The sequence below is a fragment of the Nipponia nippon genome, unplaced genomic scaffold, assembly GCF_047370975.1.
Source record: "Nipponia nippon isolate SJK-2023a ecotype South Korea unplaced genomic scaffold, ASM4737097v1 scaffold_3, whole genome shotgun sequence".
In the NCBI taxonomy this organism is placed as follows: Eukaryota; Metazoa; Chordata; class Aves; order Pelecaniformes; family Threskiornithidae; genus Nipponia; species Nipponia nippon.
The window spans coordinates 115,334,579-115,354,210 of NW_028262347.1; the positions used below are offsets into that span (position 1 = coordinate 115,334,579).

The window sequence follows — 19,632 nt, forward strand, 5'->3', positions numbered from 1 at the left end:
TGCCGGGATGAGCCTCAGGCCGATGACTGGAGAATTTTTGCGGCGTTTTTCAGCTTCCTCTGCCTCCAGCCTGACTAACGCTGCCTGCGCGGCCGCGGCCCCCGCCCGCTGCCGGCGAGGGAGGGAGGAAGGGAGGGAGGGGATCCCCGCCAGGGGGCGGGGCGCCGGGCGGCGCGGGGCGGGGGATGCCCATATTTGGAAGGCGGGCGCGTCACTCCCCTTATATGGGCAGTGTCGTCAGGGCCCGGCCTCCCATTCATATAAATGCCCGGTGGCGGCGGCCGGGATTCCCTGCCCGGGCTCGGCGCGGTGCCTCCGTCCGTCCGTCCGTCTGTCCCTCTCCTCCCGCCGCCGCTGGCCGAGCCCCCGGGGCTCCCCCGCTAGTACCGGGCTCCCTCCTGCCGCTCTCCCCGCTCCTGCCCCGGCTGCGGCGGGGCGCAACCCACGGCCGGCATGAAAGTCACGTCCCTCGACTGCCGCCAGCTGAGGAAGCTCCTGCGGAAGGAGCCCTCCCGCTGCCTGGTGCTGGACTGCCGGCCCTACCTGTCCTACTCGGCCTCCTGCCTCCGCGGTTCGCTCAACGTCAACCTCAACTCGGTGGTGATGCGGCGGGCCCGCGGCGGGGCCGTGCCGCTCCACTTCGTGGTCCCCGACGCGGCGGCCCGCGCCCGGCTGCTGCTGGGCGGCGGCGGCGAGGGGACGGCGGGGACCGCCCGCCTGGCTGCCGTGGTGGTGCTGGACCAGGGCACGGGGCACTGGCAGAAGCTGAAGAAGGACAGCACGGCCCAGATCGTCCTCAACGCCCTGCTCTCCAGCCTGCCGGAGGCCGGGGCCAGGGTCTGCTTCCTGAAAGGTGAGAGGGGCGGCGGGGAGCCGGGGGGCAGGGGCCGGGGGGAGCGGCGCGGATCGACCCTCAGAGCCCCCCCGGGCAGTGGCGGCGCTCCCGTCCCCTCTCCGCCGCCGCGCAGTTAACCTGATTATTGGTGGAGGGCAGGGAGGTAACGCCGGGATTTCGTTTCTTTTCCACCCACTGGAAATAAATCCCGGATAGACTCTGCGGGCTGAGCCCCAGTGCCTTTCCGCTCACCCCCGCCGCGCGTTTAAGAGGCAAAGCAAAGAATATTAAGGAAGAAGGGCGAAAGTTGCAGATTATCAAAGGGAGAGGGGGGCGAGAGAGAGCGGGGCTGCGTGGAAAATAAAATCAGCCCCGCGGGTAGGAGGAGAGCCGAGACCGCCGCTCCCCGCTCTCCGCCCGGTGACACGGGGCCGCCCGTGCTGGGCGCCCGAAACCCGGGGACCGGTGCCCGCTCCTCCACCCGGGGCGGAGAGGTTTATCGCTCCATCGGGCATATCGAGACTGGCAGGGGAAGCCCACAGCCGAAACTCCGGGGCTTGTCAGGGGACAGAAACACCTCCTCCCCTCACGTGTGTTATAGCCCTTTGATTGCGGTTCTTTGTTTTCCTTCCGTGTAACCCGGGGATAATAAAACGATTTAAAAAAAATAGCAGCCCGCCCTCTCTGCCCTCCCCTCCATTCCTCCTGGCAGCGCCTTTGTCCTTTTGCCCTCCCCGTTTTCTCATCCCCCCGAGGGGGCCGCTCCCGCCCGCAGCACCGCTCCCGCCCGCAGCACCGCACGCCAGGGCCGCGGGGCTCCCCGGAGCGGGGCCGCGCCGAGGCAGGGGTTCCCAAACAACCCCCCCTGCCATGTCCTGAGGCCACGGGGAGGTCACAGATGGAGGAGAAACCCCGGTGATGTTTCTTGAATAAACCCCGTCCCTGCGTCCTCACCGGCCAGGGTTAATTCACTTTTATTGAGCCTTTTATCATACTGGTTTTTGTCCTGATGCGCCCAGTTTGTGCCTCCTATAACGAACGGTGCCCGGAGGGCATCCCCGCCGGGGCAGAGGCACCTCCAGCCTGGGTATTGCCCGGTACCGAGGGGGAGGGAGGCACCCCCAGCCTGCCCTGGGCTCTGACAGTCGCCCCAAAAGCACCAATTCTGCTGCTGCAGGGCAGGGATACTTGCACTGTGCCGGGCCAGGCAAATCCTTGGGGGCCCCATTAAAGTAGGGATGAAGAAACATCTCCAGGGTCACGCTGGGAAGTCTGTGGCGAAGCAGGGGCTGTATTAAGCTCTGCTGACTCTGAGCCTGCTCGTTTAGCCACAAGATCGTCCTTCTCTCCTCATGTACCAGCCCCATGCTTTGAAGTGGTGACTGTGGCTGTGGGCAGTTTGTCTGGGATGGAGTTTTGATGTAGGCTTTGCTTTGTACCTTTTATGTATTGCAAAGTGTCTTATCTTGAAAGCCTGTCGATTTGAGGCTAAAAAGATTCCCCCTTAGTAGATGAGAAAGTTTCCTCCTTTTCCCGCTGCTGTTCCCCTTTGCTTTGCTGGAAGTGCTCTGGGTTGCAGGATCAGGCCCGCGAAGTCTGCAGCTCCCTGTTGGAGCCGGTGTGGCCCGAGGAGGCCGTGACTCAGTGGGCAGCACTGCTGATTCACCGGGGCCACCGACCCCAGGAAGCTGTTGTGGTCTGGGGGAAGATCTCTGGGAGAGTGGGGATATAAATCACCCTGAAGCATTGGTCACTGATCAGAAGAAAGCATCCTTCGGGGGTCTGTAGCAGCGACCTTGCAAATAATGGGCTGTAAAACCACCAGGGAAAAAAACCTCCTTGAGGTTCCCCCCTTATATTCCTGTTCTCCCTAGGTGTGGGGGAGCTGGGAGGAGGTGTTGGCTACTTAAGGGCTAAGGTGGTCTCATCATGGAAGTCGCAGTGATAAGACATGAGCAGGTCACCCCCGCCACGTCACCAAGCATCCTGGGGACCTGGCCCCAGGCAGGGCAGCTGGTGCAGAGCAGTCGCACGCCAAGTCGCACGTTCCTTCCCTCGCTTTCTGGCTTCTAGGGGTTGAGTGTGTCACATCTTTCATCTGTGTAGGTGCAGTTTCATTCTGGGTGAGCTCAGCTCCAGCAGGGTGAGAGAGGTTGTGTGGTGGGGGAAGAAGAGCTTGTAGAAAGGTAAAATAACGGATCCTCCCTTGGTGCTGACAAGGATTCTATTATTTATTGATTAAAACCGAAGCGCAGCCCAGCTCTCTGTGATGAGCAATCTAGTATTTGCAGAAATGACCTCAGGGAAGCTAGGTTGAGTGGGGAGGGGGAAGAGGAGATTGCTGGAGGAAGGGATGAGAAGATGACTCACTGTACGAATGGCCTGCAAATATCCTGATACCCGAGGCTTGCAATTAACCATTCACCAGCTGCATGCCTTAGCTGCCCCAGAGACATGAGACACGCGTGTCTGTCCGAACACACGCGCTGATTTGGCTCGGGCAGATTTTTGTGTTCATTCAAGAGTGAAAACAACAATGCCGGGTGTAAATGGGGATAATGTCTATTTATATAAACTGGACATATTTTTCCTATGCGATGGCAGTGGTTGGGGGCAGGGGGGAGATAAGGTCAGCTATGCAAAACAAGAGGACTTAAAAGTCCACCCCATGAAGGGCAGCTGGAGATCAGAAGAGTCTGGAGAGCTGCTTGTGTTTGTATCCCTAACACTGCCAGTTGTTAAGGATATCATTTTATCAACCCAGTTGTTGTGGATATCATTTTATCAACCCCCCCCTTATGGTCTCCAGGGTCACTTGGCTGCTTGACCCACTGCTTCGTGCCGTGAGCTCTGGGGCAAGCTGGCTTCAATGTGGCTGGGGAGTAGGAGGAAAGGTGCAGGTGCTGAGTGCCAGCTGACTGCAAAGTCATCCTCCTGCCCTCCGTCATGGAAAACAGACTTTCATCACGTCCAGTGGGCTTTGGATCATGCTGGCCGCTTGCAACACGAGGGCCCCATGGCAGGACTGAGTGGGCGACAGTAGCACGTCATGAATTTGAGCACACATCTGTTCAAACATTGCAAACAAATGAGACACCGGCGTTACGGGGCTGAAATGTCAGAGGTAGCTGTACCGGGCAGCCCTGGCAGCGAGGGCGGCGGGGGCCCGGTGGCCGCACAGATCTTCAGCGCTTCCTTTGTTTCGAAACCCTTCCGTGCAGCGGGGCACCCACACCGGCACCGCTTATCAGGGTGAAACAGTCGCAGGTGAATGAATTGCATCGGAGGGTTTGCTTTCCGAGCCTTGTTTACTTGAGGGCCACGCTCCAAAGGATTATTGAATCTAGATAGTTAAGAGTTTTTGCCATCCACTTTTGTTCTGAAAAAGCCCAGGTGGCAGATACGGGGCACACCGCTGACATTTCCAGGCTGCTTCTGCTACCTGACTTATTCACATTCATTTTGGAGATCGTGTGCTTCCATGCAGCGTATTCCCAGCCTGGAAACAGGCACAATTTAGCTGACGACAAACTTTGAGTAACAATGTAATAATAGGATTAATTCCTTTTCATTAGCAGTGCACTGAATGAAACGAATGCAGTACTTAACCATGCAGAATAGCTCATGTGGGGCTATTCAGTTGTCAAATGCTGTCACAGGATTTCATTAAGTTTTATAGCTGTTATTTAATAGATTGGTTTCAGTGGGACTGTCTTCATTACCTCGCTGTCTTCTGCATTGTGGTGATTAATGACACAGTTGCAAGCATCCCCCTCTTGTGCTCATGTCCATTCAAAAATGCAAATAAAACATTTCTTATGTTGTCACAACGTATAGAATAGCAACAGATTTAGAGAGGATGACTACTGAGTACAGAAATCTCCATCTCAAACGCTGGGAATAGCGCTCATGTATAAAACCTGGGGGAGGGAGTTTAGTCCCCGCTGTACTGGAGTTAATGGTTGCTAGACTCAACACAATTACATTCGCTAACAGTTTTAATCTGGATTCACTGGCTTTTGACAAGTTAATAATTGTCAGCGGTATCAGAGGTTTTTCTTCAGGTGCCCCAAGCCTTTTAAACAAACCCAGAGCCTTTTAAACAAGCCTGCTTCCCCAGGGGAGCGCTATCCCTCATTAACCCCCCAGGGCCCATCCCTGTGCGCTATCCTACTGCATTGCAAGTGCTTGAGTTTCATTTCTCTTCCACTTTAATTAAACCAGTTTTTGGAAACACAAACATTAATGGGTTTGGGGTTTTTTTGTTTTTTTTTTTCCTTCCCTAGGGGGATATGAAACTTTTAACTCCCAGTATCCTGAGTGCTGCGTGGATGGAAAACTCATTTCCCCAGAGAGGACTGAGGCAGAAAGAAACCTCGCCAGCCACTGTGAGAAGCAGAGTGCCAACCACAAACCCGCTTACGACCAGGTGTGTGTCACAGCCATGGTGGGTCACCTTCCCCTTGGGTCCCGCCGGGTGCCCACGGGCTGTCACTAAGTTGTCGCAGCCCAGGCTGGCAGCCTGTGTGTTGAATAAGATGTCCTGTGCGTGCTGCTGGTCAGCATCACCTCCACCTGGCTTCAAAATTTGGCAACAGAAGGAGGAAAAAAACACCTGTCTAGCCCCCAAACTGTATTTGAGACCTGTCTTTATCACACAGCTGGGCAGGATGAGCCGTGAGGGGCTCACGCCTCCCCAGGAGTCTTAAAATGGGCAAGGGAGAGGCTGCCAGCAGTGTCATTTTTCTGGCAGACGAAGGAGCACACTTTGCCTGTGGCTCCTCCGAGACTCTGGCGCTGGTGGAGGGGGGCCGGCCCAGGGTCACGGTGCCACTTCTGAGAAGAGGCAGTGGCTCTTGAGAGCTGCCTTTGGGCAGGGAGAGCGGGGTTTCCACGGGGGAAGTCGTCACGCCCCTGCGCCCGCCCAGCCTGGGGAATATGCGTGCTCGAGATGTCACCCTGCGGTCGGGCCGCTTCCGCCGGGGCGCGCGTTTCCTGGTGCTGGGGGGAGCCCCGGGTGATGCCCCTCCGCTCCCCCGGGAGCGCCTCCCGCCCCAGGCTCCGTCCTGCCACCGCAGGTGGCTCCCGGCTGTCCCCGCTGCGTGGGACCCGCTGGGCGGGGAGCTCAGGGGGCTGAAGAGCCAATTCCTCACAGCCGGGGGCCAGCAACAGCTCTTGTGCATCATGGAAAGTTACCTATGATCTCTGAAACCCTTGTGTCAGGTGGTGGCTTTTTTTCTTTCGCGGTCTCGTCGCCCAGCCTTTGCTTGCGCTGAGGAAGGAGAAACCGAGATGACATCTTGGGGCGGGTGACGCAGCGGGTGCTGCGCCCCAGGGAGGTGTGGGGGGACGGGGAGCCTTGCTCCAATTCTCTTGCTTTGCTTCGCCTTTCGAGATGTAAGCAGAGGGGCTGAGCCCTGGGCTAAAGCAGCCTCTTCCTCCATCCTCCTCTTCCTCCCTGCTCAGACGTGGCTCCCTGCCTCGCCCGTATTTCAGTAAAGCCTCAGAGGGAACGGGTCTCACATATGAAAGCGCTTCACGTGCGTCCCGAGGGGCAGCACTTTAAAGAAAGCCAGAAACAACCTGCACATGAGTAGGCTGGATCTGACTTTGTACCTCACAGATGTGGACAAGAAAATAAAAACTCAAATACCCTTGAAAAGGAATTACATGTCTCTGTTCCTTCTCTTCCAGGGCGGTCCAGTTGAAATCCTGCCTTTTCTCTACCTTGGTAGTGCCTATCATGCTTCCAAGTGTGAGTTTCTCGCCAATCTGCACATCACGGCCCTGCTCAACGTCTCCAGAAAAAGCTCGGAGTCCTTCAAAGACCAGTATTGCTACAAGTGGATCCCGGTGGAGGACAGTCACACTGCAGACATCAGCTCACACTTCCAGGAAGCCATCGACTTTATCGGTAGGTCCAAATTAACAAATTTCCAGATCTTCATGTATTTTAAATTCATTTATTTTAAAACACATACTGGTGGGGAGGACACGTTATTTTCCGGATGTTCCTAGATGTCACAGCAAAAGTTTAAGCTCCCTCCCTTCCCCAGCATCTCTCCTGGCAGAGGGATTTCTGTGAGGAAGGAAGGGAGAGGGACATTCAGAGCAAGGTCTCTGTCCTTCTCTCCAGGCTGGGAGGCTGAGGAAGGAAAATGCCTCCTCTTGACTGCTGTCAGGCAGATGAGGCGAGTGAGCCGGTTAGCTTTATTTTCTTTTCAAAGCAAGCGTAGGTATAACTTCAGCATGACAGGGAGCAAAGAAGTATGGTTGTATAACACCAAAGTCTATTGATTTTTGTAAAGGAAAACAAACATTGGTTCCTTGGACTTGCATGCCAGACCCTGTAAAAGCCAGGTGAAGCAGAGTCAGCGTATCGCCTTGCTGGGCTGAGATATCCCAAAGCCGAGGTCTTAGAAATCCAGAGTCTCCCCTTATCACAGAGCTCCTTCCTTTTCTCCTTCTGATCACGGTGGTATCTCACCCTTTAATCCAATACCCCAATGCAAAAAAAAATGAGGAGGCCTTCAGAAAACTTTGGGCCATCGCCTCCCAAATCTCCCTGCGTTAGGCCGGGCAGGTGAGCGGCACACCAGCCGTGCCAGGCAGCGCAAGGGAGAGGCTCCTCGCTGAGAGGCAGAGGGTGGTTTAGTGGGGTGGAGCAGCCTGAGCGGAGATGGTGTTGAAATCGGTGCTGTTGCTCTCCAGGAACATTGAGAGAGAAGCAGAATAAAAGCCCAGTTACAGACTTGCTGGACTTGTCGCTCAGCTGAGTTCGAGTCCTTTGACAGTGCAGGCAGCATTACAAAAACCTGATCTGAGGGTGCCCTCTGAGCCCTTCCCCTTCCTGGTAAGGGACTTTCACACCTTTCAGGGAAATGCCAATTCACTGCACTCTTCTGTCCCATCCCCAGCCCCTTCTGATAGCTGTTGAGTCACGTGGAAATTTCCCAGATCTTGAGGATGACTTTAGTTTTCACTTTCTTTTAAAATTGGGCGTGTGGTGTAGATGCTGGGGATGACTCAAATCCATGTCTTATTTTGTGCAGTGGTTAAATATAACTGGTCGTGGTGGCACCAGTCCCCTGGCAGACAATCGAAGACAGGCAAATGATAACTTGCTCAGCTTTATGTTGTTTCACTGAGCACTACACTCAGCGCAGTTATCCATAAATTGGAGCTTGAACATATTGCTCAAGGCAATAGAGCAGAGAATGTCTATTTTTGAGCTGTATTTTTGTGTGGAAAGGGCTTATTTTAAGCACATTCTCTTTAATCTAATAACAATCATTGTGTTGTGTGAGTAACCACAGTGGCTCCTGTTGTGTAAAATGGGTGCTTTGCATAAGCCTTTTATATCCTGACTTAAGTCCAAGCATCCTATAACCAGGCTGTAATTACAACTGCCTACCAGCCCTTGTGTGCTTTGTGGTGAGGCCCCAGGGAGTGAGCTCAGCCTCTCCACCCAAGGGCACCCACCAAGGGCTCAGCTCCTGGTACCACTGTTTGCTGCTAACTGGCCAAGCAGGGAGTTAGGTTCGGACTTTAAAGAAAAGTCCTGTTTTTCTAGCAAAGCTGATGAGAGGAAGGCAGCCCTGCAGGTTTTGAAAGACCTGACGGTTGGAGGGCTGGCCAGGCTGGGCTTGGGTCAGCACTTTGAGCTGCAGGCAGAGAAATGCAGGTACAGCAAACACAGACATTGCCCAGATACCTGATCTCTGTGTCTCAGTGCTCTGCAAAGTCAGTTGTTCCAAAAGAGAAATAGGCACGTGGGAAGAAGACAGGGAAGGACTTTCCTAAAAAATGCAGAAAGAACCAGGATCCACAGATTCTGAAACCAAATGTCATCTGCAGCTCAGCTTCATTTCAGACTGGGTTTTGTCCCCCTTCTCTTTTAATCTCCATGTTACCCTTAGTACCCAACAGAAGAGCAAGCCCCTCCTTGCCGGTGGGCTGGCTGTGTGCCATGCTTAGCGCTGGGTGCGTGTTGCGGCGTCCTTTCCATCCCCAACAACAACTGACGTCTGCCATGACTTTTTTCCCCTAGATTATGTCAGACGAACGGGGGGCAAGATCCTGGTGCACTGTGAAGCAGGGATTTCACGCTCTCCCACCATCTGCATGGCGTATCTTATGAAGACGAAGAAGCTCCGCCTGGAGGAAGCCTTTGATTACATCAAGCAGCGCCGGAGCCTGATCTCACCAAACTTTGGTTTCATGGGCCAGTTGCTACAATACGAGTCGGAGATCTTGTCTTCCACTCCCAGCCCCCCCGTCGCCTCATGCAAAAGAGAAGCTGCGTCTTTCTTTGCAGAAGAACTGACGTTAGGCAAAAACTTTGAAGGCTCATGTTTCGCCTTTCCTACCTCAGTGTTGAGTTCTGTGCCCATCCACTCTCCCGTTCACCAGCTGAAACTCAGCCCAATGACGGCATCTTCGTCCTGCTGAACACCCTGGGGAGACCGGAGCTGGTGCGGTCCTCTGATCCGAACTGTGACCCCAACAAGAACATTTCATGAACGTGCAATAGAGAAACCTCATCGACTTAGTCTGAGATGGAGCGGTTGTCGTGGGTCATACTTCCCGTATGCTGTGACTGTAAGACGCAAGTGCTCTAAGTGTGGCAGGTTTTCTGAACTTTTATTGTCCTTTTTTTTTTTTTAAAAAAAAAGTGGTTTTTTTTAGGTTTTTATCCATGGTGTGCACCCACTACTGTATTTCCAGATTCCTGGGGAGCAATGAGAAATCCATTTAGTATGTTCTCAGTTCCCATCTCCTTCCCTTCTTATTTTTGAAAAGGCCCTTATTTGAAGTTTCAAGCAATAAACAGCAGCAGCAGGGAAGAAAGCAAAAAGAAAAGCACCACCTTTGCAGCTGCAGAGGTGGTGGGAGTGAATATTCGTTCTGCTTTTTCTCCGGCTTTCCTCCTCCCCTCTCCTGTGTCATGTTTCAGGGAGCAAGGGGCTGGGGTGGCGGGAGGGAGCTCCTTTCCCAGAATGCTGTTGCACAACCAGGTGAAAATCCCTTCTCCTGCTCCAGCCTCTGCAGCGTCAGGCACTGACCACAGTGTAACTGGATACCAAACCAGACGGTGGATCCATTCAGGTGTGGCATTTCCTGTACTTCTGCATTTGCCTTTGTACTGGACGTGCTTTTAACTAAAGCAGGGAACTTAACCGAAGCTATCAGGCTACCTGCTGAGCTATTATCCTCCCATCTGTTATTTAAGAACATCCTTAGAATACTTGAATGTCTCCACGATCCTCATCCGAGTTACTTCCCATCAGATAACACTGTAACTGCTGGATTTTACACCAAAAAAGACCTGACAAGCTCGGCTCCAAGCCAACTCTTCCTCCATCCCTTCCCAAGTGTGCCCCATGTGTATCGTGTGTGGTCAAGTGGTCTTGTTCAGTGTTCCGTGGCTTGCTTAGCCTGTGTGGTCACCTCTAGCCAGCCTTTGTCCACGAAAACTGGTTTCTCTCTCGCTCACATTGGCTTCCGTGTCTGCAGGGAGTTCAGAATGAGCGGCTCTTCGTCTGTTGACCTTTTCATTTTTTTTATATGTAATATGTATGGGAAATGGCAATAATTTCCAGGAGATCTCGTGAATGTGAAAGAAAACCTGCAGTGGTTTTTATGGAGTGTAAAAAAAATAATAAAGAAAAAAAAATGCCAGGAAAAGAAAGCTGTTTGTTGTACTTGGAGTAAGCTGCAAAAGTGCTTTGGCAGAGACCAGTGGCAGGAGAAGTCACCTGAGAAACTCCATGGCCCAAAAGTGGTGTAAGGAGGTAGAAGAGGAGGGTGACCATCACTGGGCTCTGTGCTGAAAGCCTCCAAGGTGCATCTCTGTGGAGGGGAGAAGGTGAGGGGGAGGATTGTTTTAAACAGAATGACATGAGTCATGGTGGCGTCACTTCCCAGCAGCCAGGCAGGCACTTCTGTTTTGATTCATGCATGTTTATATAAGATTTGCCATCTTGCTGAAGATGAAAATCTGAAGTAGACACAGCCCCCACTTCCTTCCTGAGCACACGCCATGGGATGCTACACACCACCAGTGTCATGCCTGGGACCAGGGCATCTGGGTAATGCTCATCTTTTCACTTTTTTAATGAAAAAAATCAATTTGAAGTGCCAGCATCTCTGAGCCATTTCGTACCCCTTTTCAGCTGGAAGTTTTTATGCTCTTTCTGGCTCATCACTGCAGCACATCTATAATCTGTATTTCCAAGTTATGGAGTTGAAAAATTTATGGTAGATGCCTGGGTGAGTTACAAAGCTCAGGGGTTCATCCATTTGTGACATCCTCCCTCTGGGAATCAAATCTCACAGATGAGAAGCTGTCAGTGGAGATGAGCCTTGGATTTCTTCCTTGTGTCAGGGGGACATGGCAGCAGCCCTGCCTGGGCTCTGGGACACCTGAACATGGGAACCAGCAGTTGGGGAGGTGAGGCAGGTGATCTAATAAAAGCAGATCAATTAATTTTCTGATTGCTCTGGAAAGTGCTCTCTGGAAACCCAAGGCCAGTTGCAGTGAAAATGCTTCTCAGCCCCCACAAGTCCCTCCAGAGCAGAAAGGTGGGCAGGCTTAGTGAGAGGGGCTGCATCCTGACCACAGAGACATACAACCTTGACAGAAACAGAGCAGCCAACAGCTGTCATTAAAACAGCATAAACCCCTTCTGGGGGAATGACAAGCTTTGTTTCTCAAGGATGGGGAAGCTGAAACCCTCAGCAGAGCTGAGGTTTGCCTGCAGAGCACAAGGCAGTGGGCTGAAGGGGTTAATGGAGGGACTGCTGGCTTTGGCAGATTTGACCACAGCAGCTGGAAAAGATCACAGGCCAGGCAGAAGAGCCAGGTATTTAGCAGAGAGGGAAGGCAGCTGCTCTGGTTTTGGAGAGGGGCTCTGATCCTGGGCTTTAGCACAGCATGTTGGTGGATAGTGTTGGCAGGGGGAGATGTTGGGCTGGGATTCAGCAAGGATGGAGAGCCAGAGACCTGCGGGAGCCTGAAAAGGGGTTGTTGTCATGCACAGGCACAGAAGCCTGAGGTTTGTGTTCCTGCCCAGGGCACCGTTCCCCTCTGCTTGGCTGGTCCCAACTCATGTCTCCTCCCTGCAGGCTGAAGGAAGCCCCAGCATCCCGGGCAGAGCAGGTTCTAAATGCTGCCACATGGGATGTGCTCCCATGCTTGTGCTGGTGCCTGCTTTGCTGTTTCGGTGCTAATGTAAGACCTTGCCCCCAGCTCAGCTCCTTCCCTGGCCAGCTTGGTAGATTCCACCTTTCTGAGGGGACATCACAGCCATCTGACTGCGGGGCTCTGGGGTGAGAGCACATACTCTCCTCCGTCCCTGGCCATGCTGCTCCCATGGGCAGGGAGGAGCTGCGGACCCAAGCACTGTGTGAAGGTAAGTGTGACAAATCAGGATGGCACCTACCTGGGAGATGGGATGTGTGAGTTTGAACCTGCATGGGCAGGGCAGGAACCCCGATTCTCTGTCTCCAGGCACGAGCACACAACAGCTACCTCCATCCTTAGGGAAAGGAATGGCTCTGACAGTGTTTTGTGGCGTGTGTGTTGAGCAAATTCACTAGATTGGGTAGGATGGAAGATTTAGGGGGCCTTAATAGCCCAGATGGGTTTGGTTTTGGGTAGCTCACTCCTAGGGATGGAAGTTCAGCTCAGGCAGGTGCGTGGGTAAAAGAGCTGAAGGATGGGGGCTGACAGTGATGGGGGCTGAACTGGCTGGTTCAATGTGCCAGCTAAGCTTGGTGGAGGAGTAGGGATCTCAAAGACAAAGTTCTGATGGAAAATAGAGACCTATGTAGCTGTAACAGCAAGGGGAAGGCTATAGCAGGATGCTTTCAGACATGAGAAAATACAAGTGAGGGGAAAGATGCCAGGAATGCTGTACCCTTAGGCAAAACTTTGATTGGAACTTATCCCTTGTGATACCTGAATCCAAAGAAGATGAGAGGAAATGTCACAGAAAAGGGGATTTTGCAGGTCCTGCTGCCCATGGAAGTGCCGGTTCAGGGCTGCCCTGGGACATGAGCATCTCTCTCCACTGACGCTCCTGATGGTGTACCCTTATGTCCTGGACTCCTCGGTGTCACTTGAGAGCTGTTTCAGATTCCAATGTGGGACTGAAGAGGGCTTGTGCCACACGGCTTTTGGTCTCTTGCATTTAGGCTTGCAAAGAGCAGTCACGTTGTAAGCATGAGTGCTGTTGCTCAGGCTGCCTTTCACTTCTACCTTCAAAACAAACAAACTCTTCAAAAAACTGTGACAAAAAATACACGCCTTTGCATCATTGCAAATCGGATTGTGAAGAGATCTGAGGTGGGGGAGGATGGGTGGGTGTTGTCCTTAAGTGTCCCTATGTGTTCTTTTAGTCCATACCCTTGCAGGTGTGATTTGCAGTCTATGCTGGTTACAAAGGCTTCTGCTGCTTCTCTGATTAAGGGACTTTCCAAAAGGCAGAAATTACATCCTGACCAGTAAAATCCAGGTAAAATTCACCTGCTCCGTGGGGAGTTTATACTGAGGTGCCCATTCCTGGTCCCTGAGCAACACAAGGTAGGTAGCTCTTCTCAGCTTCTTGCCTCCTGGTGGAGAGCTGCTTTTTTCAGGAGCCAAAGCGTGAATGAACAAGGTATTCTGCAGGCGTTTTTATTTGTATGCTAAAAACAACACTTACCCTGCTGGGAAGTCAAAGGTCCAAATGTGCCTGTAACATGGCAAAAGTAAGTGAGGCTCCAGGCATGGTGAATTTGACCCGCCATCTCCACTTTTCTCGGCTTCATACTAATTGGAGAGGGGACACGCTGCCAGCTCACTCTCTGGGGAGAAAAAGGCAGGAACCAATTTGCAGAGCCACATAAATATGGAAGTAGGATTTTTTTTTGACGTGGGAGGTGTTACCAGTACCACAGATTACGGTTCCTTGGCTTTATCACATCATAGGCTTTTACCAAGACATGAGTAAGTTCGCTAAATAAGGAATATGAAAATAGCTTGTGAAATAGGTTGAGTCATCAGAGAAAAATCAAATTAAGTTCTGACACCAGGGCCTCAGTTGTAAAGTCCTACTTTGTTCTACCATTGCATTATAAACTATGGGGTCATTTCAATCTGTTTATTTCAGCTTCAAAATTCAAAGTACTCTGACATCTAAGTAAGGCTTACCAAATGGGTTCATTTTTCTATTAGCACTGCTGCTGCATCCCGCCTATGAGCACTTGCAGGGAATGTAAAGGTTACCAAGAGAAATGGCTTCTGTGGTTATAGCTGAAATGCTCAGCACTTCTTTCAGCTTTGTCTAGTTATTAAAGAGGATTTATGGCCCCTAGATATCCCTTTCAGGTACTAGCCTACCCCTCGGAAGTCGCTGGCTGTTATTTGTAGCTCCTGGGAATCCTAGCAGGAGCTGTTGTGCTAGGAGCTATACAAACACCAAACCAACCCAGAAAGCCAGTAACTCAAGACCAGGAGTCACCGTGGTAGATAGAAAGGGAGAAAGAAGCACAAAGTCCCAAAGGGATAGCATTGCCCTCAGACTCTGATATTTCTGTCAGGGATTTTTTGCCTGCACCAGAGGAGGACCCATGCTAGGGAGACCATGGGTGGAAAGCACCTCTAGCAGACAAGAATGCATGGGATCCATGGGACCCATTGGGCATGCTGTACATGAGCAAAAGTGGGAAACACCTGTAGTGTAAATCGTACAGATACATGACACGGGTCCCTGCCCCAGCCCAGGCTCGCTGCGGTCACGACTAGTATTTCGGGACAGGCAGCACATAAAGGTGGCTGATCTGCTGGGACCGTTAGACGCTCAGGAATGACTGGCAAACTGATAAAGACCTCAAACCCCTCTGGCATAACAATTTTTCTAGACTTGGTTTTACTGAGTTACTCATGTTAGTAAAGTTACTCACATGAGTAAGCGTTCATCGGACGAGGCTTAAATCTCACGAGTGAAGCAATAACGTAGTTTTTCGTGGGCTCTCTTTTTGTATGTGTGTGTGAACAGTGGTTTATTTCTGTCACACATACTCCATTTCTGAGACTCCTTTGTAAAGCAGACAGTATTTGATAGTGAGTCATCTCTCGCTAGTTATTAAATTGCCCATACATTGCCTCCAGGCCCTGATCCAAAGCCTATTGCCTTCAGTGTTCAGGAGCTCCTGAACACAATGGGCTTCAGATCAGGCACTGGATGAATCTTTACGTTGAATCTTTATTTTGAGGAACCGTTTGTTCTAATTGGGACTAAACTTGATGCTGCATTGAAATGGAATATGAGGTCCACAGGACTAAAACTGGAACAACGTGTATATCCTCTCTGCTCTAATGCCTCCAATCATGTTAAGTCAAGTTAACTGGAAAATCAATTGACACAAATTCCAGTATGACCATTAACTGCCACCCGGCTGGGCCCCAAGAGGCTGGCCAAGATGAAGCAGATTTCTAACAGGGATGGAGCAGAACTGTACGTGTTCATCTCCTAGAGATGCTTTCAACCCGCAGTCTCCCTAGCAATATCCACGTTGCTCCGAGTAATTACTGTGGCTAACGGAGAGCCCGGGGGGTCAGGCAGCCTGGGATCGATTGTGGGCTCTGCCCTTGGCTTCCCAGGGCAAGCGGTGCAGCTGCGCTGCACGCTCCTGCTGGCACAGTCACATTTGTCAAAAGCATAAAGGAAGTGAATGAGACCTGGGCTGACCGAGCTGACCAGACCGATCCCTTGAGCATATCGAAAAGGATTGCAGCAGCAAAACCGTGTTTTCCGCAGCACAGCTCATTTCTCCTCCAGAGGATGTTTCTGCTCTGTTGGTACAAAGCAGAGCTTTGCTGATGCGCCTTTGCTCACGCAAGAAAGCATTTTGCTGATAGAGTGGACCTGAATTTCTCTCTAAATGTTTCTCGCAGGCTTATCCATGTGTCTCTGCATCCTGCATCAGGGATAATGATATTGATCTCATTCTGAGAAAGGCATAAAGCTTTTTTCATATGTTTGCAACACACATTAGACCCACGGACAAAGACTATCCTAAGCATAAGATCTCATTACTGTGATGTATTTATTGTACTGTGCTTGTGAGGCCATATGTTCCATATTACAAGAGAGAGTTTGTTGGTTGGGTTTTTTTCTTCCCCCCCCCCCCCCCCCCCCCCCCCGGATATAACGTTTTACTTAGTTAAAAACAAAACCAATTGGGCAGCGCTTTCAGACGACCACCGTGGGGCAGAGCAGCCGCTCTGCCAGGAAGCAGGCGATGGGAGCCCTGGGTGGGTGGCAAGAAATCTGTGTGCTACCGAGAGCTAAAGCATTGACACGGTTCCATTTACTAAATCCAGCTGTGAAGAGCAGCTGGTTTTCTGGCAGTCAGCGTGACATACGCAGGCAGATATGCTTGAGAGAATTGATCAGTGGCCACAGGTAGGGAGGAAGGGAGGGTGTGGTGTTCCCTGTGCTACTAAGTGCTAAAGTGGCTCCTGGCAGTTCTGATTACCAAACCCAGCTGCAAGGAGCTTTTCTGGACTTGAATGTGGCATCTGATGGGGATACACCTCAGCCCTGTGCATGGGGAGGAAGAGGGAAGCACAAGGCTTCTGCATAACCGGCTACTGCCCTGCTCGATGCTCTGGCTTGCAGGATCCTGGGGGAAGGTCACTGGGACAAGTAGAGGATGTCTGCAGACAGCAGTGGAGGCTGCCAAGAGGCTTCAGACAGTGTTCCCATCTCGATTTCTCAGTTTCTCTTCCCGTTTCCTTCTCTTCAGCCCCCCTCCAGGAGGGAGCTGAGGACGCCAGGGGAGACAGCGGGCCAGGGCAAGGGGAGATCATGTAGAATAAACAGCAAGATGCTTCTTTGGAGGGCTGGAAAAGATAAAAAAGATGCCCATTATCTGGACGGAACTGTGAAAAGCTGCACCAGTGAAGCCTGCCAGCTTGGGTGTGACAGGAGAAGGATGTCCTGCTGCCCCTGGGCTCAGCCTGGGAAGAGCCTGAGAAATGCTGAGAGCTAATGCTGAGCGGGAGGGAGGTCCAAGATAATCCCTGGGGTAGTGGTTTTAGTTTCCATGATAAAGCTGGAAGTTATCTTTGCTGTCCTTTGATCTTCAAAGGACAGGAGGAAATTTCACACTTAGGGGAGGCCACCCGGTGCCAGGTGAAGTTGCTGCAGCTTGTGAAAGTCGGTCAGATGCCATAAGGCCAGCAGCTCACCTGCCTTAGTGTGAAAATGCCTCGCAGAAAGGAGTCTGCTTTTTCCTGGGGCTGGTTTTGGTGCTCTTATTAGAAAAATCACATTTGTTTGTGGATCCGGAGGCTGCAGACAGATGGCTCAAAGAGGGAGTAAAATCCAGGCAATGTGATTCTGATGTGATTCATCAGTTTGGATGTGTATTACTTTGTTGGATGGATGCGGTCAGCCAAAATAATGATTTTTGTTCTAATCTAATTACGAATTTACCGCAGCTGCCTCCTTCCAGGGAACTGAGGCAGGAGGATAGGGATTTTTTGGTATTTCAGGATGCTCTGTGGAAGTCAGATGTCCAGACTGGCATCTCTGTCAGTGTAATTCTGTTTGTACTGGCCACAAAGACTGAAAAAGCTGCCCCGAAATGAGGCAGTATGGGTCGCAGACCCACGCGAGCTCTCTCTGCCCCTTGCCCCGCAGCCTGGCTCACCACGCATGCTGAGCGCAGACATTCAGCCACTTCTCTGCATCCACCCGCCGGTTCCCCCAGGGAGTCTCTGTGGCCCTGGGTTAGTCTGTGTCCTGGCACTGCTGGGAACGGCTTGCAAAATATCCCTTTGGTCAATGATATCATCCAACCAGCAACACCTCCGGGGCTGGGACAGGCACCGCCGCTTCCCCTCCGTCCCTCACCCACTCTTTCATAACCACAAATAATCTGCGGACACAGCTTCAGAGCAAACAGCCAGTCCCGTGGATGGGATGCATGTATTTATGTCTGCGTGGCTCTCTTACTGCCAAGATTGCATTTACTGCTCGCTTGAACACGAGGAGATTCTTTGGAAGTAAAATTGACGGCTGTTAACTCACCTCCTGATCTCCCAGGCTCGCGCTGCTGTCTGAGCTGGTGATCTTTCACCTGGCGTTTGAGATTAGGCGGGTCTTCAGAGATCACCCTTGCTTATGAGTTATTTTGATAAGAACCAGTTGATCCTGTCCTCCCAGGGCTGTCCCTGAGCCCTGCTGGTGCATGGGCAGGTGCCCCCGCCCCCCCCGGAATGTCAGGCAGCCCCCCAAAAGCAGCCACCCCCCTGCCCTGATGCCAGTGAGCCGGTGCTGACCCAGCCCCGCTCCAGGGCAGCCCCCACCGAAGCCAAGGGGTGCTGTGGGCCACCACCATCGCTGCTGGGGTAGCCACCAGGGGCAATGGCTCTGTGGGTTCCAGCATCTCTGATTTGCTTCTCCTTCACGCCTGACCCACCCAAAAACAGATCTGGGGGTGCATCTGGGGGTGTCCTCCAGCCCGGCTGACCCCATAAACAGCCCACTGCAGGGCTCTTCCCTTGTCTGGGGATTAAAAAAAGAAAAAACGCGGAGCAATAGTTTCTTTCACGAAATTTCCAAATGCAACAAAGCTCTTTGTTGCATCAGAGCAAAGAAAAACATAGATGGTTTCCACCCTTCGGCAGGATGCGGCCCCTCTCGCCCCACGGTGGGAGCCGGCCCACGCCGCCTGCCGGCAGAGCTCCCGGCATGGCCCCGCCGCGGCACGCGGGTGTGTAACTCGTTTCGTGTGTGTGTGTGTGATGGCTTCCTTTATAAAATTAGCGAACCAAGTGAAATTAATTCAACCACAACCACATTTTATTCATAGAGATGCTCTGTTGAAAGACGATGAGCAGAACAAGTACTTTCCCTTAATAAACCTGTAGCAGATTCATTCATAATAAAATACACCTTTTTTAAAAGGGACCTTTTTCCATTGTTCATTTTGCGCCATTGTTTTACCCTGCATTCTCTTCTTGACAAGCATGTTAGCTTTCTTAGAATGTTGTTGGACTAATGGCTTTATGGATGAATACTTAGCAGTCAACAATAATTATTTACCTTTACACATTCAAAGAATCATAAAGATCAAGAGAAACTTTTTTATTTTTATTTTTAAAAAGAAACTGCCTGGCTGTTTTGAGTTGTTTAAAGTGAATAGAAACAGAGTCGGAAAAGAAAAAGCAAAAAAAGACTCCGGTGCTTTTCACGGATGGCAGAGCACCTGCCGTGAGGAAATAACGGGAGACCTTGGCAGGTCTCCTGGGGCCTGGCAGGATGGCTGCCTTTCCACCCCCAGCAGCTTATAAAATGCATGGCAGCCACCTCGCCGAGAAGAGCTAATGATCCGCACGCGGTGTCGGGCAGCGGAGGCACTCGGCTGCCCACCGCCCGGCTGCCCCCGGGCTGGGCTGGCACCAGCAACCGAGCAGCTACCGCTCACTCTGCTCTCCTCCTCTGAAAGGAGCTTAGGCCAGCAGCACCAGATCGCTCCCAAATCACAGGAACAAGTGCCGTTATCACCACTGATTGCACTTTTGCACTTTGTATATAGGTATATAGATGCCTTATGGCGTATCACCCCCAGCTCCCCTCGGGGCCCACCGCGGCTGAGGGCAGGGAGCAGGGGTGCCCGCTGCCTGCCGCAACGTCGGTACCAGAGACAAAAACCAGCAAGAAAAGGGTCTGTGGGTGGTGGGAATGGGTGCTTACCATTGCAACACAGATATCGCTGACTAACGCTGTGCAGCCAGCATC

General features: G+C 52.0%; 1 protein-coding gene across 1 annotated transcript; it reads left to right on the forward strand.

Moving 5' to 3' along the window:
* Positions 1 to 306: 306 nt before the first annotated feature.
* Positions 307 to 10,511, forward strand: DUSP5 (dual specificity phosphatase 5). The gene is made up of 4 exons (XM_087767036.1): positions 307 to 853; positions 5,122 to 5,264; positions 6,530 to 6,749; positions 8,886 to 10,511. The coding sequence occupies exons 1-4, from the start codon at positions 454 to 456 to the stop codon at positions 9,284 to 9,286; spliced, it is 1,164 nt and encodes a 387-aa protein (XP_087623162.1). The 5' UTR covers positions 307 to 453; the 3' UTR covers positions 9,287 to 10,511.
* The last annotated feature ends 9,121 nt before the right edge of the window (positions 10,512 to 19,632 follow it).